General features: G+C 41.0%; 1 protein-coding gene across 1 annotated transcript; it reads left to right on the forward strand.

Annotated features, from left to right (window-relative positions):
• Positions 1-3,513: 3,513 nt before the first annotated feature.
• avpr2aa (arginine vasopressin receptor 2a, duplicate a) lies at positions 3,514-23,660 on the forward strand. The gene is made up of 7 exons (XM_030423726.1): positions 3,514-3,880; positions 4,890-4,967; positions 13,659-14,044; positions 15,614-15,859; positions 16,095-16,241; positions 17,743-18,286; positions 21,643-23,660. Exons 3-7 carry the CDS (start codon positions 13,661-13,663, stop codon positions 21,840-21,842), a joined length of 1,521 nt encoding a protein of 506 aa, XP_030279586.1. The 5' UTR covers positions 3,514-3,880; positions 4,890-4,967; positions 13,659-13,660; the 3' UTR covers positions 21,843-23,660.
• Positions 23,661-23,995: the final 335 nt, after the last annotated feature.

Genomic DNA, 23,995 nt, shown 5'->3' on the forward strand with positions numbered 1-23,995 from the left:
TGCAAATTAGCCATAACACATGTTATCTTGTCACTCAGCACACTTTTGTTTTTATCATGTAATGCCCAATAAAATCTGACAAACAACTATGTTACTAATTAAATACTTATTGCCAAAATGTTTCCAAATTCATTTGAAAATTTTGTAAAATAACATAAAAAACAGCAAGACACACATTTAAACCAAACTGATGACAGTGTGTGTGTGTGTGTGTGTGTGTGTGTGTGTGTGTACGTGCATGTGTGTGTTTGCATATGTATGTATGTATGTAAATGTGTGTTCCACTGCAACTCAACTGCTGGCAGCTTGGTTGGTGATTGTCTTGCGCTTCAAGCAGCTAATGCCGCCTCAAGCCCTTGAGCCGCTCGCCTCAAGCAGAGATGAGAAGTGGACAACGGAGGCCTGATAACCTGGCTTCTTTCCACATCCCCAGATTTTTTTTTTTTTTATCACTTTCAGACTTCAGTCTCAACTGACACTGTTGGAGGGCTTTATACTTTTTTTCACATATCCAGTTGTACTCACAAAGACATGTAAATGAACTGTAAAACCGGTGGGGTCCCCTTTAAAGACATCTCATTGCCACTCCCTGGCTGGATACATAAAAGGGTGAGTTCACCTAAATTATAAATAAAGCACTTTTTTTCCTTTATCTCTGGTGGTATTTAGCCATGCAGATAGTTTCAGTTTTTTGTCTTGATGGTGCTAATAGATTCCTCCTGCCTCCTCTATATAACACCAATGGGATTTTTTTGTTGTTTCTCAAAGCATAAGCCATTTGATTGAAAGGCGGCGTCACACCAAACTGGGAACAGTTTTCAGTGGTAGTACCAAAGAAAATGTCCTTTTTGTATATTACAGCAGGAAAACTGCTTCTGGAAAGAGATGTTCCCACCAATTTATTTTCGAATGTTCTTTTTTTTCATTTCCTTGAACACCAAATAAAAGATTCCTTTCACTTTCACTGCATGAAAAGGATAGATTAATAGGATAGTTAAAATCTGTTCAAATAAAAATATGTTACAACATGTGATTTAGGTGAACAAACACTACAGATAAAGAAGTGCTCATTTGTGGTATTGATACAGTTACTCAAATAACATGCTTACTGCTGTGACTCTGTATTAAAGCATTAACTTCATCATCAAAACTGAAGAGGAATGTGTTCTTTTTAGCAGTCAGTGACAGGTTTGTAAAAGTGATTCATGCTCGTAGCATCTCATGGAAAAGAGCTTGGAAGATAATGACAGTAATAGGGCCTCTGATAGAAATAAAATTACTCTTTATGGGCAGAATAATCATCCCATAGTATCTTTTCCTGATTATTATGGATTCACACAAGAGGAATCCCAAATTCCTCTTCTCTCTCTGTTATTCGTGGGTTGGCTGACAGTTAATGATTCCTTCAGATGTTCCTGACTGAACTACTCAGGGCCAGCTTTTGTCAGACCAGGTGTTGTTCTGCACTACGTGTACTTCTTCACCTCAGGAGTGACCTAATTCCGGCCGTCCTGCAGGAAGGCATATGGCTCTGTCGGACTTTTTGTTCCTCTGGGTGAACATCCAGTTAAGCCATTTCTCTGTGCTCAGGGTAGCCATGTTTGCGGAATCTGACAGACTGAAGAGAATAAGCCAAAAGCGAACTTGATTGAGTGACTGTTTTTGGATTCAGATCTGTCTGTTCCAGGACTGCCTCCATCTTTCTATTCCCCAGGCAGACAAGGGCCCCCGGTTGACCACATGGCTGGTTCATATTACCAAAAAATCAAGATGTTTTAGACTTGTCAACACCTTTGTTCAAATTAAGAAAAACCCTGAGAGGAATCACTAAAAGGTCTTTCAAGAAGAGATTCAGCTCCCAGAGGAAAACAGCTGTCATTTTTTATTTCTGGCACAATGCTAGGAGCTGGAAATAAGCCTCAACATGTGGGAGAATGTCCAGCCAGAAATCTCAAAGGAAAAGGTTGTCATAGATTGAAACATTTAAAGGTCCCAACATTCCTTTTAAACTTTAGTGCCGCTCTGTGACTGAGCATGAAGAGATGTTCTTAGTCATGATAGACGACAGTAATAAAATGAAGGTAGATGTGCTCCCAGTGTGTTCTTTTCTACAAAGGGTGATAAAGGTGCACTATGTAGTTTACTTTCTTCGTCTTTATGACTGAATAAACTGAATAAACAAACTCACCTTAAAGGACAACCCAATTTCATACTGTTTTACTTTGTTTATATTTGACGGACCCTGCCATCTTTTTAACTTCAAACAGTGTTCTGTGGACAGAATAAACAACTTGTTTATTCAGTGGATATGGAAAAAACAAATATGTTTACCTCATTAATAATGTAAATATTAATATTGCCCCTTTAAAACTCAAACTACCATCTGTTTCCATTTCATTGTCCAGCCTTTGTTTTCGCTCCTTCCCTCTCTTCTCGCTCATCAGCTGTCATGTGAAGCTGTTAAACAGACAAAGTGGATTGTGGATTAATTCTGCTGCTCTACCTCTTTGTGATAAAACGTCCTCTAAGACCAGAGGAGCCAGGATAATCATGTTAGAGTGATTCTCAGGGAGCTTACAGCCCTACCTCCACAGCGGCAGGACAGGACAGTTTGGACTGAGGAGGGAGACATTTGATGTGAACCTGGCGGCACCACTGGAGGATAAAGCGCCAGCTTTTCTGACATCATGGGACAATTCGGTCTCTGCTGGCCAGGGATCAATGGCTTTGGGCTTGATGGACAGACAGTGCCCCATGGGTATATTAGGTGTGTCTGTGCTGCTGGGGGCAACTGAATGAGAATTATATAATTCTTGCAAATGGCAATGAACTGCTGTTTTCTTGTTCTTTGCAGCTGTTGGGGAAAAAAGTTCAGGGAAGCTGCAATTAACTTGTCAAAATAAATTTGGGTACATCAGCAAACCTTCCTGTTAGTCTGTGCATGTGTTCAAAGTTTGTGCACGTGTGTGTGTGTTTGGTGCGTGTGAGACAGAGCATTGACATTAAAACTGACAGACAGCACATTTTTTTTTTCTTCATAGTAACCTTCACTGCTCCCTCTGTACACCAAGGGCGTGACCTGCTGCTGGCCCAGCTGACTCAGCCAAACAGCATTCCTGGATGGGTTGAAGTAGACTGGCCCTTGTCCACCACCAGCAACAAGACAAGAGGAAAGAGACTGCAAAACAGTGCAGAGCTTAGAATAAAAACATTGGCTTTGTGTATCAATGCCTTACACCGGGCCATAAATCATTACAGTGATGGGAGGTGTCACACTGATACACACATTCACATATGCACATATTAACCCTAACAAGTTTGCACATGTACACTCACACACACACATATGCACATGCAGATAAAGCCAGTACACACCTCTTTCTCTTACTCACACACTTTATAGGTATGTCTAACACCCTCCCTCCGCTGCTGGCTGTGCATGCTCCACCCTCAGCCCTATGAGGACAGGCTGGTTGACCCAGGAGGAGGAGATAGTGGGGGGGGAGGTAGGAGCAGACGGGAGCTCAGATTCATTTCTGCTGGTGCCGCTGGAGGCACAGCACATTGCAAGAGGCATAACATGACGCACAAGGAGCCGGGACGCACACACACACATGGCTATCAAATGGATTACTCTGACACACACATGTGAAGTCCAACAAAGCGAGGACAATACAGTGAGCAGGCACACAACGGACTTGCACAGAACCCTTTGGCACACTGACAGTTAAAGGAGAATTAAGTGGCATTTCTTGTGCGTCCTGCTTGATTCATTCAGCAGTCAGCTGATTTTACTCAGAGCGGAGGGACTCGGGTTGACAGCAGTGAGGATGTGAGTGTTTTGGGGCAGCTTCTCTGCAACCACTGAAGGGGATCACAAGTAAGTGGCTTTTTATTTACTCTGTGGTGAATGTTTGATTTCTTGCTGAAGGGCTAAGACAAGTGATATTGCTACTGAAATTAGAGTTATAATCCTCCAATAATTCTCCTCTGCTCATTAAAAAACAATTAAAACTTAGAGGTGTGTGGGAACTTAAACTCTCAAACGCAATCACATTTGTTTACTGATCTAGGTCACCTCGTCGTATATTTGCAGTATCTGATGTCTGCACAAGACATGCAACCTAAGCACGGCATATAGTATTTTACTATTCCTTTTGACTGTTATTTTTCAGAAGTGTTTTAATTTTCTTATAAGTTTGCCCATGTTGTTATTGTTGAATTCACTTAAATTTTACTCAGTCTTGCATTTCCCAAAGGAAAATCCTTATAATAAAAGAAGAACTGTGTCGTTTGACAATCAATGATTTTGAGCATAAAGAAAACAAATCTTTTTAGAAACAGATCCACAACAGAACACCTGTCTCTGAAGTGCACCTATGGCTGAAGCAAATGAATGTATTGATTGAAATGTGCCTCATACTTTATTAAACAATTACCGGCATGAAAGAAAAGCGTATATAACATGATAAGATGACAATGAATGATTTTTGAATGATTCATAATATATATGATTTTCCCAAACAAATTTTCTGAACATTGTTGTCTGCTTATTTCAGATCAATAAAGATCACATTTGGTTGATTTGTCAAATAAGTAGACACGTTGTTCACAAAGCTTTAGCTTAAAAATTGATACTTTGAATACATATTTATCATGTGTTGCAGTGCTGATTTGAAGATATATTATAGAATGTTACAAGAATGTCAAGTATTTATTGATTGTAAATGATTTATTTCAGAGCCAAACTTAAAATGCATGTGATGCTCAAAGTTTTTTAGTGGAATTAAAAAGCTCCAGGGAACTGTCGGCTTGTTAATGTGATCTGCTCTAGCATGCAATGTTAATGGACTGTAATGGTGACAGCTCTTAATGCTTTTGTCCCACAGTCACCGAGACGGGGGCAAAATACACCAAGAGAGAGAAAAGGACACGCGTGAGAAAGCTTACCATGCACTGACAACAAGGTGAGAGACGACAAAAGGCATATACGGTCACCTTGGGGTGCTCTCCTTCTTTTATGTGCGTGTGTGTATTTGTGTGTCTTGTTTCCATATGTATGTGTGTGTGTGTGTGTGTGTGTGTGTGTCTGTATGTCTGTCCTGCCCGTATTTTAAAAGGTAAATCAAAATGATGATAATAAACGAAATGTGAGGCTGCCTGTTTATAGTACACACACATCTGCTTTTAAGTTAACTGAGTTATTGCTTTGACATTTAAACCATTTTTATAACAGAACAACTAATTACTTAAAGATCCGGTATATAGGATTTCGAGGCATTTAGGGTCAGAGATGAAGTGTAACATTCATAATTGTGTTTTCATTCGTGAATAATCATTTGAAACTAAGAACAACTGTGTTATTTGTTACCTTAGTAAGAGCCTCTTTTGTAATGACAAAGGTGACGGACTCCGTCATATTTGTACAGTGGCCCAGAATGGACAAACTAAACTTTTAATCTAGAGAGGGCTCTGTCACGTCAGCCACTATTGAGGTTGGTGAGGTGAGGCCTATCGCTAGATGCCACTAAATCCAACACACTGGACGATAAATAATGGAAAATTAGAAATGAAAAGTTGTCCTTTACAGAGAAGTTCTGATCACAAATGTTAATTCTCAGTGAAAAGCCTGTATCTCTACAATCACACAGTCAGTTTCCACTGGTGTAATCACAATTAAACTAACTTGTTAGTTCAACAACAAATCACAGTTTGTTGAATTATTATTTTGTAATCTCTGCAAGCTGTAAAGCGCTTCAGGGTTTTTTCCATTAATCATGCACTTTTTTGTGTGTGTGTGTTTTTGGCACAATCTAAAATATCCACAAAATGACTTCCTTGATTGTAGCCCCCATCAGGAAAAATCATCACCATTACTGTTATTTTCACAGTCAATTTACTCTGGTCTCCAACTGCTTTTATTTTTTCTTTATTTCATCATGTGGCACAAATCTGATCTGATAAACTACATCTCACAGGCCTGTTTTAGCTGACGTAGTCACACTGTGACCCATTTTCCACCCTTCAGGGGCAATACTCTACTGAATATTAGATCTGCTGTGTCACATGAAAAAGGTCCCTGTTTTGTTTAGGGCACAAGCTTGCTGGCAGCACACTGGTTAATGATACATAACAAGAAAAACATTCAGTGGTCTTATGAACAGGCTTTATCAGTGCTGATAAGGGGACCTGGACCTTCTTCAACGCCAGTAAGATCTGTCCACCGACTACTGTATTGTGGAAATAAACTCACAGTGATGTTTGTGAATACAGAACTCAATGAGCAGTGCCGCACACATACAACTGAAATGTGGGCACGTAATGACTGTATCAGTGAGTTCAATGAGGTGTGGTCCCTCATGATTAACATTTAATGGGTTGTTTGGGCAAGAGAAAGTGTTTACTTGTATTGCTCATGTGGGCTGCAGTGGGGAGCCTGAGTGGCATGAAAGAGAGGAACACAGAGATACAAATATGATTTTTAATAAGCACTGCAGGTGCCTCTTGAAATCGAAAATATATGCAGAGTGTCCATCTGTCATTGAGGCAAGGTGTTCAGATGGGGAATTCATGCTGCATGTGAGAGTGTCAATGGGGATCTAATTTATGGGGATCTTTTGCTGCATTCTGGAGTACCTTTGGGGATCCAATCTACTGATATGCGAGGCTTAAAGACCAAAGCGTGGTCATGCCTTCTTTATCATGCAGATGAAATGCTGCACAGCCCAAAGTGTGGCAGTACATGACTCATCCGGGTCTTTATTGCGAAAGAATCTATTGATCCATATGCAAATAAAGTCTTTCGCCCTTCTGAGAAAAGCAGCAGAATACCAAAGCTTCAGTATATCACACGGTGTGAACTAATGCTTGATTCATATGTTTATTTCCAGCCGGATTAGACGCAAATTGGGCTGTTTCCTGCTGCCAGGTCTGGTAATGAGGACGATAATTAAAACCGAACAAAAAACGATAACCATGTCAGAGACCGTCTGCTTGTAGTTTGGATTCTTAATGACAGGAGAGGGTGGATTGATTAGGACAGGTGAGGCAGAGAGGGTGGATGAATGAAAAACAAATAGACAAACAAAAGGTGAGGGCGAAAAAAATAAAAAAATGAAGTAGAGAAAGAAATTAGCAACAGGTTGTGTGAGCGCACACCAGGTTGCAAATGAGGATACATCAGTCCTAATTAATCCGATTGGGTCAAATTTGGTCAAAGGGAACTAATCGGGGGACTGACAAGCACACACAACACAGGCGGGGAAGTGATGGATCTTTCATTATGTCTGGAGTATTGCACCTCGCGCCTGAGCACCTGCTTGTCTGCCATTACCATTTCACGTTAGCTACTCATTAGCTTTAGATCTGCCAGGCAGGTTCATCCACGCTGTCAGTGTCTTTAAATGCAAATAAGGTGCTCAAATGCACAAAGATGAGAGCAATGTGTTTCCAGGCCACGCAAGAGATGGCAAGACAGAACCGAAGACAGGCAGGATAACTAGATATCAAGACACAGTAAACTCATGTTTGTTTATTTTTTCAATTTCTTGGAAAGTAGTTTCTTATGAAATCATGAGAAAAACATGCACGTGAAGCACAATCACAGTGCAAACAGCTAAATTTGAAAGTATTTTGACTTCCATTCCAGACATCCATTGAATTCCATTCATTTCCACACAATGTGAAAGTCTGTCAGCGAGCTCTGTAAGCTTGATTGAGTCATGTAGGCTTTCACAGTGTAGATTAGGTTTGGATGGATTGTTGTTACATTATTCAGGTCATCATTAGGTTACATTTTTTGTGTGGCGCAGTCGCAGACTTCAATCAATCCATGCTCTACATTACCACGCAGCAATAATGCAATGTAGTCAAATATTAATTCAAATTTGATTTTTACCGTGGGCAGATTATGCTAAATATGTTTTGAGTCTGCTGATTCATATCCATGTGATAAAAAAAATAGTGACAACAGTGGCAGTTTGAGACCTGTAAATAAAGGCCAGAAATGATCATCCAATTGCCAGAACAAAGGTTAGATCAGTAGCTTTCAGCAAAACCTAAGACAAGTTCAAAATACATATTTTTTTCCATTGTGGCTTAACTTATGTTTAGGTTCAAACGTTGTGCTGGCACAGAAAATGCCTGGAAAAGCTCCAACTTTTTCTGAAAAATGACCAACACCAACACCAGGGTTGTATAATGCATATGAGATTAGTGCCTTTACGCTACTTTACGATACTACAGGAAAAAAAGTATAGAAAAAAATTCTATACAATGGAGTGTGGAGGATGAGTTACAGACCATTACAGTTTGAGGAAAGAAGCTGCTCTGTAGTCTGGTGGCACGTCAGCGGATACTTCTGTATCTTTTGCCAGATGGCAGCAGGGTGCACAGACTGTGGCTGGGGTGGGTGCTGTGCAGACATGTCACTTCAGTGGTATCACTAATGCTCGGCAGACGGGTACCAATAATGTTCTTTTAATTACCCACTGTAGGGTCTTTCTGTCCTGGGCCGTGCACAAACAAAGCCAGTCTGTGATGTTTGCAGCCAGGATGCTTTCTATCGCTCCTCTGACAAAGATCCCAAGAATTTAGACCTAGTGTTGAGCCTTTCTTAAGTTTCCTTAGGAAGTTCAACCTCTTCTGTGCTTTTCTGATGTGCGATGATGACCACGTTGTCTGTGGTGTCGGTTCTCAGGAACCTAAATCTGTTCACCTGCTTTCCCTGAGAACCTGCTCCACTAACATACAAATATACAAAGAAACACTCTACACAATGAATAGTGTGCTAACATTTGCATACTGTTATTGTCCTTTAGGTTTTTGTCCAATATTGTTTCCATTGCTTAAAATCAAATGCAATCCTTCCAGCAAGGGAATCTCATCATTATACTGTATGTGCTCATGTCACATCAGATTTTTGACCAACATACCCCCTAAGCTTGGGTTCATTTGGGTTCTTTTGGGTTCTTTTGTCATTTTTACAAAAAACACACATCACACTGAAGTGATTATTATCTCATCTGAAAAATGTATCTCTTGGTACCTTACATGCTTAAGAATGGTTTAACGGGACTTTTCACACAGAGAGATCCACAACAGAGCTAGAACTTGACGTAGTTTGTCAAAGGAAATGACCGAAAACATGTGTGAACAGCCAGAAAAGAGCACTGAGATGTTGAGAGATTTGAACAGTTGGGAGCTATAATGTTTTCTTACGCACTTTAACTACCTGCTTCAGTTCTCCCTGAGGCACTGTAGATCTGGGATAGCGATAGAGGATGGGGAGGACATGAAAATGGATGGTTGCAAGAGGGTTTGCATCTAGAGAGAAAGGCAAGACAGGAATCTACTCCGTCATTAATCATGGTGAAAGCTTTAAAGTAAAGGGAGGAAGCGATGCACTCCACTAACTACTAAAAGCAGTGTCCACAGTCCATCCAGCATAGAGAGATGGAATAATTTGTGCCAAACATTAAGTCGATCAGACGGACGGGAATGCCGTGCTGTGCTTGCGTTATTAAAGAGAGAGCAAATCAGAATACATTTCCAGAGACAGGGTACGTAAAGGAATACGTTAAGCCGCATCCAGCATAGTCCTGCAGACAATATTTACCTTCTCAATGTGAAGGAATTTCCTCTGAGGAAACTTTGTTGCCAGAGGTTTTCAGCTATGCGTGGGTCTCCTGAAGTTGAGCTGTTGAGCAATTTTAAGACAATCCATCTTGATTTATTGGATGGACAAGTCATGCAAATGAGACATAAGAAAATACTTTAAGTCCTTCAGGAGTTCAGGAAAACAGGGGCTAATTCAGAATCCATCAGTGCAGAGATGGAGCAATCCTTTCCGGATCTGTTTGTGTGGAAATGCCTCACACTCTTTCCCATACATGATCAGCCGATGACACCATTACTGACAATTCTTCCTACCACTTATTTATCCGTTTATTTAATTTTATTGAAACAAATTCACAGCCATTCATTTGGCATTATTCTAATACCAGGGGTTCATTTCTAAGGCCACAATGGTATTATATCACCTCTCTAAGTCATTACACCTTATCTTCACAGAGGCATGAAAAAGGGTCAGAAATAAGTCACATGGGCAAATATACATAATGAGATTATATGTGGGTAAAAAGGAGCGCAGCAGCACAAAGAATCCTCTGATGAATTATGCTGTAATTACAGAGAGGGGCACAAGGCTCCTCAGGTCTGCACAAAGAGAGGCCAGGAGATTCCTTGATGAAAAAGGCCTCGTTGTCTAAACCTCAAATTAAAATCTGAAACGGGAAAATAATAAACAGATAATAAGAGAGAATATTACGAGCTTAGATCCAGAAGAGCTTTAGGCAGGAACAATTCGAGCAGAACCAGTTCAACAGAGGAACTTAACAAAGGCTGCGCTTGGTTTTGCCATTTATGGCGGTGCTGTGGCTGTCTGGTGTGGCCGCAGGGATTCACTTAAACCAAAGAGTCGTTGTCCAACTTAAGAGGAGCGGTTCCACTCAGATTCCCTTCCTGTCACCCGCGGCTCTACCTTCACGCTGGGTTGAGTGGTCCAGCTGGCCCGGCCTGTCATGCATTCATCTGAATACATTCCTTTGGCAAAGCCAGCATGTAACATTTGACAATATGTTCAGCTGTGTTATCTCACGCACCCAGCAGTGAGTACGCTATATTATTAGCAAATTGGCCATTAAGTCTCAGTGGAGGAGTGAGAACAACCTTGTAATGTCTTGTTAGTCACACTCAGTTGCACAATAACATGACTTCAGCTTCAACTTTACTGTCCCTCATGCAGCCAGGTAAAACATAGGAGTGACATTGGCACGCAGACTCAGGTGCAAAAAACATAATAAAATCACTTTAAGTGACAGCCAGAAACTTAGAGTATGTTCAGCCCATCATCTGGCCCCAGCATGGAAAACTAATGGTCAGCTAGGTCATTGTAAGCTTTATAAGGTTTAATATGCAACGTTTCTGCATTAAAATCACTGTTCACTTAGGCGGCTGTTTTAGATTTAGTTTCAGTCTGTGACAAAAATGCACCTTAGTTTAAGCCACATTTAAGTCAATTTCATCCTTCGTAGTTTTAGTCAAGTTTTAGTCAACAAAAAGCCAAACATGTGAGCCACTTCTTAGTCAAAACCTTTTGTCTTTTCAAAAGCATTTAGTAAGACTAATAAGCCTCAGCAGCTTTGTGTTTTGGCAATTTCTTTTTCACTCATGCCAGAGAGTTTGATCAGGCTGATGTCCAAATATAAATGAACAAACTTCTCGGGCCATAAATGTAAATGTTACAAGAGCAACAAATATTTTTTTTACCCGAAAAACAGGACAGTATATGATAAAGCAATCAAAGCATGCAAAAATCTTAATTTTAAAGGTCTGCATGTGTCACTCGCAAGCTTTGAAGCTAGTGAACAGACGTTAGCTAACACATGGACTGATCTAACATGAGCCTGAAATCCTGAAAGTTAGTTAACATTAGACTTACAGTTAAGTCAGCTAACACTGACTCACCGTGGCATTATTATTACAGTGGAACACCCTCAACTGTCTCTTCAGGATGGTTGTATTCTTCCATCTTAATCTGTAGCCACAGGTCGTTTCTCCGTCTCCCTTTGCTGCACTGTGTTTTGGTTTTTTTGCCGACCTTTTTGTCTGATCTTGTCATGTCTATTAACCACCACACATTTTGTCAAAGTTTTTATTATCAAGGATCTATGCTTAGTTCTGCGTCTCGTCTCAGTCATGTGAAAAATATTGTTGGCAAACATTTTACATCATAGTTTTTGTGAACAAATTGGATTGCTGAACTGATTAAAATGTTGAAAAATGACAAGACCTATGCTCAATATTATGTGGAGTTGTGTACTTTGTTAAGTCACCTGTTGTATAACTTCCAGAGAAACGTCAGATTATACGCCAGTGAGGAAGAAAATCGTCGCATTTCTGCCTGAGTCTTTTTGAGATTTTCATCAGTAACAGTGGTCAAATTAACAATGAAGACAAGGTGACGTTATCATAAAGCTACATACTGTGTGTTTAACAGTTCTTTAACCTGAGCAATTAAAAAAATATTAAAGGTGCAATATGTAAGAACTGGCCACCTGTGGGATTCATACTCAAAACAGAGAGGGGGCAGTATATAGCCAGATAAACCGCTAATGGCTGCTAACTATAGCTGCTAACTATAGCTGCTAACTATAGCTGCCTATCTATGCAACACAATATACAGGCGTCGCAACATCAAAATTGTTACTTCCTCACATTCTATTAATAATTGGTTAATTTTTTGGAACGTTTTCAAATAAATTCTTACACTTTTAACCTATTACTGGCCTTCAAAAGGGTGGGAACTCAAATTATCCCTTTACCAAGAGGACAAGGTGAAAAAATCTCAAGCCTTTACAAAGTTGTTCTGATGTGAGACAGATCATCCAGTTTAACACTCACGATCTTAATGGCCTCTTTAACTACATGTTGCAACCTGTTCTAGACACCTATTGTAGTTTCTCTTTTATTTTCAGAAGTGGAAAATTTTCCAAGCACCTATTCAGCACCTTTGTATACCTAACCACTCCTTGCACATTAGTCAAAATAACCACAGTGTCTCTAACACCCAGTGTGATAAGTTACAGCTTCGCAGTTATATTTGGTCACCTTCTCTTTCCTTATCTTATCGTCCTCTTTCCACATTTCTATACATTTTTGGGGGCGTTTTTTTCCTTTTCTCCACTCTTCTTTCATCTGCCTTCATTTTCCCTCCCAGACGTTGTCCTACGTGCAGTTTATTTGACCGGGGATGCTCCCCCCCAGCATCCCATGACTCTGTTTCTGAAATTGTCATTCCTATCAACTTTCTGGTTCTTTTCAGCCATTTATTTATAAGCAAAGACAAATAAACGTAAAGATTCATTTGGATCAAGAGAGAGTGTGAGCAAGGGCGGTGGGGCAGAGAAAAGAATGCCCAGCTGTATGGGAGAAAGTTAGAGAGGGGACGGAACAAAAACAGGAGAAAAAACAGGAATGTATGGGGGTAAGCATGGGATGAGAGCGATTATGAGAGCAGAGGTGAAAGAATAAGAGTGGTGGGATAGAGGAGAAAGCTGTCAAATCAACCTTGAGAAAATATGAGAGAGAAAATAAACCGCCATGGAACTTGCGTCAAACAGAACTTGAAGCTTTGAAAGATGGATAAACACACTTGAGGACTTATTAAAAATTGGAGACAGCAGCACGAAAACACAACAATATTCACGTGACAGCATGATTGGTAAGGTCCTCTGGCTCTCATTATTTATCAGGAACACTTCACAAAAACACACAAAAAACCCATTTTTTAGCATTTGAAAAATGCAACAGATGCAACAAAGAGAAAAATAAACAGTCTCTGTCATTTATCTCTGCATCAACTTGTATTTTTTTGAAGAAGGTCCAATTGTTTTGGTGTAGTTTCTAAGCGGTTAGATAAGGTCATGTAACTTGATACTGATATAACACAGAACAATTAAAATGTTTGTTGATTAAATCTTCACTGTAAAAAGCCTCAACAGCTTGTGACCCTGAACAGCGTGACTCCTGATGGCTGTTTTTGCACCACTGCATAATTAAAAAAAACATAACACATTTTATTGGTTTCTGTCCTGCAGGAATGGAAAGCATCAGTTTGGAAACGGACTGGGATGGGTTAGCCCTCTCCTCTCTGGCTGCTGCAGGAAGGAACAACTTCTCCTCCTCGTCCTTGTTTGTCTCTGAACTGAACTCCCTCAATAGCTCTCACGGCGGGGGATCCTTCTTCGGGATCTTCCCTGAGAATAGTTCAACCACCACGCCTCACACCCTACCCCAGCCCAGGGTGAGGGACCTGGGCCTGGCCCGGGCAGAGATCACAGTCCTTGCATTGGTGCTGGCTCTTACCACCCTGGGGAATAGTTTCGTGCTGTGGGTGCTGCTGAGGAGAAGAAAGCACAATGCGCCAATGCACGTGTTCATGGTCAACCTGTGCGTGGCTGACCTGGTGGTGGCACTCTTTCAGGTCAGTTCACAACTTATTGATACCATTAAGTAAACAGAAAAACTTGCAGTTTACCCAGTTGATTTGATGAAGCAATCATCACTTGAAGAAAAAAAAAAAAAAAGCACACTGTTGCTCTCAGAAGTGGCACCTGTTGCAAAATGTACCTTAACTTAATTGTAATTGAATTGCGGCCTCAGAATGACCATTCTAAGCCCTTTTAAAGGTCCACTGTGTAGTAATTAGGAAACTTTAGGGGGTGTTTTGGGTCTATTAGAATATAATATTCATAATTAGGTCTTCATGAGTGTGTAATGATCTGAAAGTATTTGTGTTTTTGTTACCTTAGAATGAGCCTTTTTACTTCTCCAAAGTAAGTCCTCTTCCACGCCCGCCATGTTGCGCCATCATGTTTCCACAGTAGCCAAGAATGAATAGAATATAATATTCATGTTATTATTGATCTCACTGGTTTCCTTGAAAGATGAGCCCTACTCTGCCTCTGATTGATTGCCTTGGTTGGTTGTGTTCTCTACGCTTGACTCAAACTCTTAACTCATAGTGTAGTTTTGCCAGAGGAGGGTGGCAACAATAGCAGTGGGATCCATAAATGGCTTAGAACAGACAGACTAAAGACTGGCTCTAGTTAGGGCCTCAGTGGTTTTCATGTTTTAAGTGGCCACTGTAGAGGAGGATGAGGTGATTGCCAACTTCAACCTCACTGCTAGATGCCAATAGACACTGGACCTAAAAGTCATTTTAAAAAGTAGGGTTAAGAGACCCCCAGGATCCTTGAGAAAGATCCAGGGTCTCCAGCAAAAAGGGTATTTTCATTCCATCATTCCATCCATAACATAGTTACATCATGTCTGGCTATTTCTGTCATGGTTGTTTTTAAACACTTTCAGTAATAAAACATCTAAAAACAAAATTGTCATCATACTCTGGTTCGTAATCTAATTTATGTCAGTCTATGGGTCATTGACGTACAAAAAAAATGACCAAAACCAACATTGGGTTACTCCATCGTTCAATACTTTGTGACTTTCCCACCACCACATGTGGTTTCATTCTCTGTCATTTCCTAAAACAACTGGGAACTGTAGTTTTCATCAAAGTCAAACAGGAGTTTTAAAAAAAGCACATTTGTTTGGGACTATTTTAAGCTGCGGATTAAGGAACATTTGGTGCTCTAGATCTAGGAAGTGTTTACAGCAGTAGCAGCAGGTGTACGTGAGTAAGCCTGAGTCAAAATAAACTACAGTGCTCATGTTCATGGTAATTACGGAATGTGTCACTCAATGCAATGGTGTGACTCATTGAGGCTTTTGAAAGTAGTTTTTGACAACAATGGAGGTCGGTGGCATGCAGAGATAAGCTAAACCAGGCTTGATATAATTTATAATTAATTGTTAACATATTTTCATGGCATTTGCTGACAATGAGATAGGAGATAAGATAACAAGAAATAAAGAATATCCCCAGCCTTTCCCTTTAGTGTTATATCAGATTATCAGATTGGAAAAAAACTCTCAATTGTACTGCCACTTTTATATAAATAACTGTGTTTTCTTTACTCTGTGTGTCCAGGTTCTTCCCCAGCTAATATGGGATATCACAGAGAGGTTTCAGGGGCCTGACCTGCTCTGTCGGTCCATCAAGTACCTGCAGATTGTGGGCATGTTTGCTTCCTCTTACATGATTGTTGCCATGACAGTAGACCGGCACCATGCCATCTGCTGCCCATTGCAGGCTTACCGTGGGGGAGCAATGTCCCGCTGGAACACCCCTGTCATGGTGGCCTGGGGCTTGGCACTAGTCCTCAGCATACCGCAGGTAAGGAGGGGTGAACACGCATATGCAAACAATACTTCACACGCACTCACACAGGCACATGGTGAAATAGGAAATGAGAGCTTGGCGGGTGTTCACGCCCTGATTTCTACAATAGACCTCAAGATGTTGGTCTATTTTTAGCCTGATGAGGTCATTGCAGTTCAGCTAATGGAAGAGGAAGCTGACAGTCATGTCTGCGGGTGTGCTGACCACCTCCTTTTGTTCGGTCTGTCAGGTGTTCATCTTCTCTCGCACAGAAGTGAATCACGGAGAGTACGAGTGCTGGGGTCACTTTGCCGAGCCATGGGGGCTGAAGGCCTACGTCACCTGGATGACCGTGGCAGTCTTCCTCCTGCCTGCCCTCATCATTACCATCTGTCAGGTAATACTGGTTTTGCTGGCTGGACACTGCACAGTCCACAAGGAGTCACAGGTTGGCTGCAGGCAACATTATCCAATAATGAAGCGTGTGGCATGAATGAAATTCTGTTTTGTTTACATGGAGGGCGCACTTGGCAGCCATTGTTCAGTAACCCATGGGGGACTTTGGCTGGTGTTATGTAGCATCCCAAGGCAGACCGGCATTCTGGGCTGCCTCTCATCAGCACTGCTGCTCTATTTAGGGAAAGATATTTCCAGGGTCCAGCTATTTCCCCTAATTAACACGGCACTTGGAAGACCACTGCTGAGAAGGCTGCTCAGAAAATCTGCCCACTGTGAGAATCTCCTGCCAGGAAGTGGAATATACCAGATCTCAGCCAAACATAGAATCCTTGACCTTTATCTTTCTCAAATTTCAAATCGAGAGACACTTTTTCAGAAGTATTTAAGATGTTGTTCCTGGAGAGGGGAAGTTATGCTGAAACTGTCGACCGACTCAGCTGATTAAGTCCATATAGTTTAATGGTATAACTGTATGGCTTTGTCGATTGCATTGTCTTACTCTGTTCTGTCATAAAGAAGAGCAACGTTTGACAGAAACTTAAAACAAGCACAAAAAAAAGCAGAAATTAGCTGCGGGTATGAATCATAACTTGAAATATTACCTGATTTCAAATATTGTTTTTAGTTTCTCAGGGGAGCGTGAAGAGTCATTTCGCTGCAATAACATCTTTATGGTGGCATTTCTGATTCATTGCATAAAAAATGTCTGAAACAGGTTTATGTCTGATGGTGAAGGCCAACACACACTCTCACTTTCGTGTCAAATTTCCTGTCACGGCCCATTCTAAAAAGCAGAAATGCAAACAAAATAAACATCTGAATCTGCCACGTGTCACCTCATATTCCCAGGCGCGAGGGACTTTTTTCAGATGTTGTTCATCTTTCTACGCCCTTCAGAGAGACTGAAAGACAGATTGTGAATGAAAAATGCAAATTACAAAAAATGAAGAATGTAATATATACTTTTAAACATACATAAACAAACATTAAAAAAGATCAAAACATAATCTATAAATACATACAAAAGAACAAAAAATCTGCCATATATATATTAGTCGTGGAAAATTGTAGCCAATCTGCATTGAAATTTGGTTTTAATAAGAAAAATTGTGGAAGCGTGCTCAGTTTTAGCATTGTAATGACATTTATTAGATTTGGAGTTTTCATATATATTGTAAAAGTTACCTGTGGAGCCTCCCAACATATACTTTATAACCTCCATGTGTACAAAACTCAGAAGTTCTCCAAGTATAAGACGTGTAGCAATTAAGGAGGCAAAACAAAAAGCAGTAGAAATTAATATTGCGCTCTGGTATTTGCAATCAGAGGGGAAGGCGACACATTTTGACTGCAGTCTTTGAATGTCTTCATGGACTGTCTTGTTTCTCTCATCACCTGCTTATTCTTGAAACATATTCCTCTTTTCTTTTTTTTTTCAGATAAGAATCTTCCGAGAGATTCACAACAACATCTACCTGAAGTCAGAGAGGATGGTGACAGCTGAGATGAAGAAGAACGAAATCCTGTTCCGCTTCCACGGCTTCAAGAAGGAGGACGAGCGGGCGAGGGAGAGGGGGACCCGGGCATCTGGAGGAGGAGGGGGGAGGGGAGGACAGCTCTTAAAGGGTGTGAATAACAACCCTCACAATACCAACCATAACAGCCAAGTAGCATCAGGTATTCAATACAACAGTTGCTGTGGTGAACACGACACAACAGCATCGCCTACGCAGCAGCAAATACTGAGCAGCTCAGATTGCCACGAGTCATACACGTCCTACGAGCTGAACTCAGGCTCACCCCGCTGCTCCCTCGACTACGCACCCCCTCTCCCTCCAGCCACTCCACCTCCAAGCATCACTAAAGCCATGTCCAAGACAGTGAGGATGACCCTGGTCATCGTGCTGGTCTATACTATCTGCTGGTCACCTTTCTTCATCGTCCAGCTGTGGGCGGCCTGGGACCCAAACCCTCCTAACCAAGGTCAGTCACAGAAGTGCATATCAACCCAATCGCCACAATGAATAAACGCTGGCGTCGTACATCCCTCCAAACCAAGGATGTGCTAAAAATTTACATTTGACACATTTAAATGTTATCTTCCTCAGTGTTGCAACTTCATGTACTTTTATGTTCAAAATTTGCTTAAGGTCTGGTTAGTTAGAAAAAGATCATGTTTTGGCGTACCTAGTTCTGTTGCCACAAACACATCTGAAATATGTCCGGACATCTCGCCATAACTATCCGGTTTTGTTGCCACTAACATGGCTGGAAATTGTCCCGTCGACGTCTTGTTAAAGGTATCCACTAGTTCTCACTCACAAATGTAAACACAATGTCAACCACCGTCACGCCACCAACTTCCTCTCCAACTCCTGACACAAAATTCAACTGAAACATAGCGAGGATTTTGAAGTCTGGGGGACTTCAGGTCCTACCCCCGAAAATGCAGATTCTAAGGACCGTGTTTCCTGCTTTTTGATGACATTCAAAGAATGACAAAACTAAATAATAAGTAAGTAAAATCTTAATACACAGTCAAACATACATTGTTTAGCTGGCCGTTATCATGCATGACATTGCCAGCCTAGATAAACCAATCACAGTAGATTAGATAGCTCGTATAATTCAAATCACAGCAATATTACATAACCATAATTTTAACATATCCATGATAAACAAGAGAGCATCATTTATCATTAACCAAAAACCTCATAGCAATCTAACCTCAAATGTGGCTAGTAATATCCATTCAGCTAGTGTGCTAAACACTTGAATGCTAAGATTGCAATTCACATCTTCACAACAATGAACTTCATGTAAATCAATTAGCATTTTTAGTTATCACCTAATTATCACGAGAGATGCACACAGTTAAGCACACAACACAGACAAGGCACTTAGAAACTACCTGCTAGTATACTGAACCCAACTATGCACTAATGAGCAGGACTGAATGGAATGCCGGCAGCGTAAACTTTATTTTTCCCCCCTCTGATGGGAGAGTCTGTGCCCGGCACTGCCCCATGCTTCCAGCTTCAGTGGGTGCGACCCCCATGATTGACAGAAGAATCAAAGCGGCAGATTTCACAGCCCCTTTACTTAAAATGTTACCTAAGAAACAGGAATTCTTCTCTCCAGCAAGTATGAAATTAGTTAAAATATTCTTTCTCCTGTACATTTCTCTGTCCGTCTCCTACTCACAGAGGGGGACGTGGTGCAACAGTAGAGGAGACAGCATGCTGTACAGTGCCAGAAACAGGTTGCGATATTTAAAGAGGGAGAAAAGTGTGAAAAATTGGGAGAAAATACAGCAGAATTGTGACCTCGGTTGAAAACCAGGAGAGGGCAATAAAAAAAACACCAGTCTGTGGGGAAAATCATGAGGATTGACAAAGTATGTGTTTGCAATTCAGCCTCAAAAAGCAACAAAAACAGACATCTGGGTTATAACCATTACCAGTGAATCACTTTGTTGTTTATTCTCAGATGGGTTAATCCACCTTATCCAAGTTTATCCATTTAATTGCCCTAAATGTTCAAACCCCATCTGGTTTGCACTGCAGGCGGCCAAAAAACAAATAGGCAAAACAAGCAGGTCTGTTTCCTAACAACAACCTCGGATGTGATCAATGCTGATGTCCGTCGTAGTGATTCTAAACACGAGCTCACTCATTATTCAGAAGACACCTAGCTCCAGCTCTGATGTGGTAACAGTGAGTGAAACCCAAGGTCAAAAACTATGTTTGTTTTGACTCAAAACCAGAAACCCTTGGATTACATCTCTGGCCTCTGCACATTTTGGCACGGGGAACATGATCTGTTGATGTCTTTGCTGGCAGCCAGTGATGGAGCAGGTGAGGCTATTGTCGCCGTAAGCTGCGGCTGATAGTACGCTCTGAGTGGGTGTCCTTTGATCTGAAGCTAAAGACAAACAACAGAGGCCAGTAAATAACCAGTTTATATCCCTTGCTGGTTTTGCAACACCACCAGATGTTGACATTTCACCAATAATGATTACATGCCAGCAGCGCACACACACAGTGGAAATCACAAGCAGACACACGAATGAGGCAAGCTTGCAGGCACACATCCTCGATCGACATGCATATACACAGCGTTTGCATCAACGTGAGTGAGTCCTTACTGGCAGGCAGCTCAAACTAGCTCAAGCTATCTCAAACACACAAACACACCCGCCCGCATAGGTGATCATTATCAGCTCTGCCATCTAAAATCCGTTTCTCCTCATCACTTGTCCTCAAGTGGCCGTGGTGAAATAAGCACCCTCTAGTTATTACATAAAATACTTGTGCCTTTTTCAGCCGTGTTCGTTTTGTTGTTGGTTTGAAAGCAGGGACACAAAAAAACTGAATGAATGGATTTCTACTTGGATGTAGGATGGGTCTCGGCCCAGAATAGAGCCAGAATCCAGGACTTTTTTCACAATTCTTTTTCATTTCTTCCTGAAATAATGTGTGGATCTTGAAGAAAAAAAAAAAAAGCATATTTCAGTGAGTGGTATCTATGCAAAACTACAATTTGATGCTGATTAGTTGGGCTTTGGCAGACATATGCACTCTACTGAGTGGCATTCTAGTTATTAGAGGTGGAAAAACTGAAAAGGGATGTCTGCAGGACTTGTCAGATATTTACAGTCCTGTTGCTATTCTTGGAGAAAATTCAATGAAAAACAATAACCATGAATAGTTTACAAAAACAATACTCATGAATAGTTTATGTTCAGACTGGACAGTTGTTGTACATATCAATGTTTGTTTCATAAGAGAGAACAATGTGATGTACACCATGACCCCAGTTGGAAGAATTATCTAGCTCAAAAACTGTATATGCGAAAATTTCCATTTTATTTACAAGCAGTTGCTCTTGTCTCTGCATTGGCATGTATTTATAATAATAATAAAGTTTATTTATCTAGCACATTTCATACAGGGCTGTAGCTCACAGTGCTGTGACTGTCACAGTGCATACAAAAAAAGGTGAAGAAACAAGGACAAAAAATTATAATAGGCAAATTAAAAACAAGTTCACGTATTATGTGATTAAACCGAGTAAAAATAAGATATAATAAGAAATAATAATTAAATAAGAAACCAGAGCGCAAACATCTTCCAAGGCCCAATTTAATCAAGCTGAATCTCATATCAAATCAATATAGTTAAATCTGCTAGATTTTGGTTTGGTTCTGCATAGAACTGATCTCACTCATAGATACCCAGAAGGCACCAGATTTTTCATGACAGACATGAGAACAATAAAAAAGAGTAAAACAGGGAACAAATTCAATGTTGAAATGTTTTTGCGCTTGTCCTCTGCAGGAGTAGCCTTCACCATCCTGATGCTGCTGGCCAGTCTGAACTCATGTACCAACCCATGGATCTACACAGCTTTCTCCAGCAGCGTGTCCAGAGAGCTGCAGAGCTTGCTGCAGTGTCGGTCGAGACCCGGCCGCCGGGGCTCCCTTCCTGATGACTCCACCACCACGCACACCTCCACCACCAAGGACAGCCTGTACTGACAGAGACTGATGCGACAGAGAATGACACACAGTGACATGTTTGAAAAGACATGCACGGGTGCACACGCGCCCTGTTGCAAGGACGTGCCGTTGCACACAACTCGGCCACCGTCAGCGCCTCCGGAGAGTGCTGACCTCTACCAGATGTTTCCAACAACAAAGGACAGCTGTACTGTCAACAGGACCTCTATCTGTAATCACCTGTCCTCTCCACCCGAGCAGGAGGAGGGCTGTCATTGAAGATGTCAACACCATTTTATGAGGGCACTGTGGAATATACTGTACAGCGGCAGTCAGTGACAGCATCTGCAATTCAAAATCGCCTTGAGAGTAAAAAAGATTTTCACCTCAGCCGTGGTGGAGTAGGACTCTGTGTGTTGATTGAACACATGAACTATGAGGAAAAACTTGCCCTGCTCAGACAGAGCAGAGCCGCAGGAATTCAAGGGGTGGGTCATGGCATTAATGGCCTTACGGCATGCCTAATATACAAAGCAGCAGACAAAGCTATGGGTGGAGAGAAAACAAAGCAGTAGGCTGAGGGAAATGGAAAGAGAGACACAGACCGACAGCAAGAGTGCACGAGACAGCTGCTGGACTGAGAACAGACGGCGGGATGACATGGATGTTACAACTGAAGGAGCGGCCCTGAGAAGGCTGCAGTTGAAATCTAATAATGTGAACAAACTTTGTTAAAACACAGAAAGTGGATTACTGAAGGATGCTCGAGGCTGAATTCATATTCACTCAGGAGTTCCGAAGAACAATAGTGATTTGTTAGCAGGATGGATGGAGATTCACTCATGAGGACAGCGCAGCGTAGTCGAGAAACTGCCCTACGAGACACTGGAGCAATGTGGGTTAATGCAGCAGACAGGAGGAGGGGGTAGACCCAGGATAATACAAAGAAACAAGCCAGGTTTCTCCAACCAACCGGGACACAATAATGTGATTGTATTTTGTGCAAACACAGCATATGAGGTACACAGATTTACCTTCCTGCCATACGCTCTCGGTGAACGATAATCCGGAGACAGTGGAAGGAAAATAAACACTCAACAGCATTCCATGTGCGCTGATGAACAATGTAAAGTATATTTATTGAAAATGTAGGGCACATAGTTATCATTACTTTTTTGTGTAAGATAAATCTTGAATGTTAATCATGCTGGTCCGATATGTGTACTAGAAAAAAACAAGGGAGATGTCAAACCAAATATTTTTTTAAAGCTTAGCTGTAGAATCAATTTAGGTCTCAATAGCAGAAATGTTATCCTCCCATGCAGTCAAACCAAGTGCCTGTAATGTCCGGACACATTAGCAGAGGGGCCTCCCTCACTGGATTAATCTCTGAATGATGTCAGCCATGTTATTGTTAAACAGAGCAGGAATCATAGGTTATGTCACGAGCCATGTCTTCTTATATCCTTTTATTTATTAATGTATAAATGAAATATACATACACAGATATATATATATATATGTATATATATATATATATATATATATATATATATATATATATATATAATTCTGTTCCTTTTACTGCCTTATGTTCATGTACAGTTTTTATTTCACATTTCAGTCTGCATAAAGAGTAATGTATTATGCCCCTCCACTGCATGACTTAAAATAGTAATGTTATGATATTTCTTTTTACAAGAAGTACGATTATATAAGCCACTGTATAGTAGATGTGATAACGTTCTGTGTGTATAAAGTAAGATTAGAAGTTACTGGATGTAGTCAAACTGTTCATTTCTGTCCTCGAAAGGGACAGTTCATCCCCAAAATTAAAAAATATGTCTTTCCCTCTTATCTGTAGTGCTATTCATACATCTAACTTATTTTAATTTGAGTTGCCAAGTTTTGGAGATATCGTCCATGTAATCTCTTGACTGTAATGGACCTAGGTGGCACTGGGCCTCTGCTGCTCATTGCACCCACAAAGCAAACTCAAACTGTGAGAGTAAAAAGTATTATGTCTTGGAGCCAAAAGCTTCAAACTGTTCACTTGAATAAGGTCATTCATGGGGAATGTCTTGCTTCTCAGAATCTGCTTCAGCGTGGTCGGCAATGTGGCCTGCTTCAGTTTCATTCAAGGCCTTTGTCATTATACTCCTTTTTTCCCCATTTGCGTCTCCCTCTCCGTC

This window comes from Sparus aurata, chromosome 7 (genome assembly GCF_900880675.1).
Source record: "Sparus aurata chromosome 7, fSpaAur1.1, whole genome shotgun sequence".
In the NCBI taxonomy this organism is placed as follows: domain Eukaryota; kingdom Metazoa; phylum Chordata; class Actinopteri; order Spariformes; family Sparidae; genus Sparus; species Sparus aurata.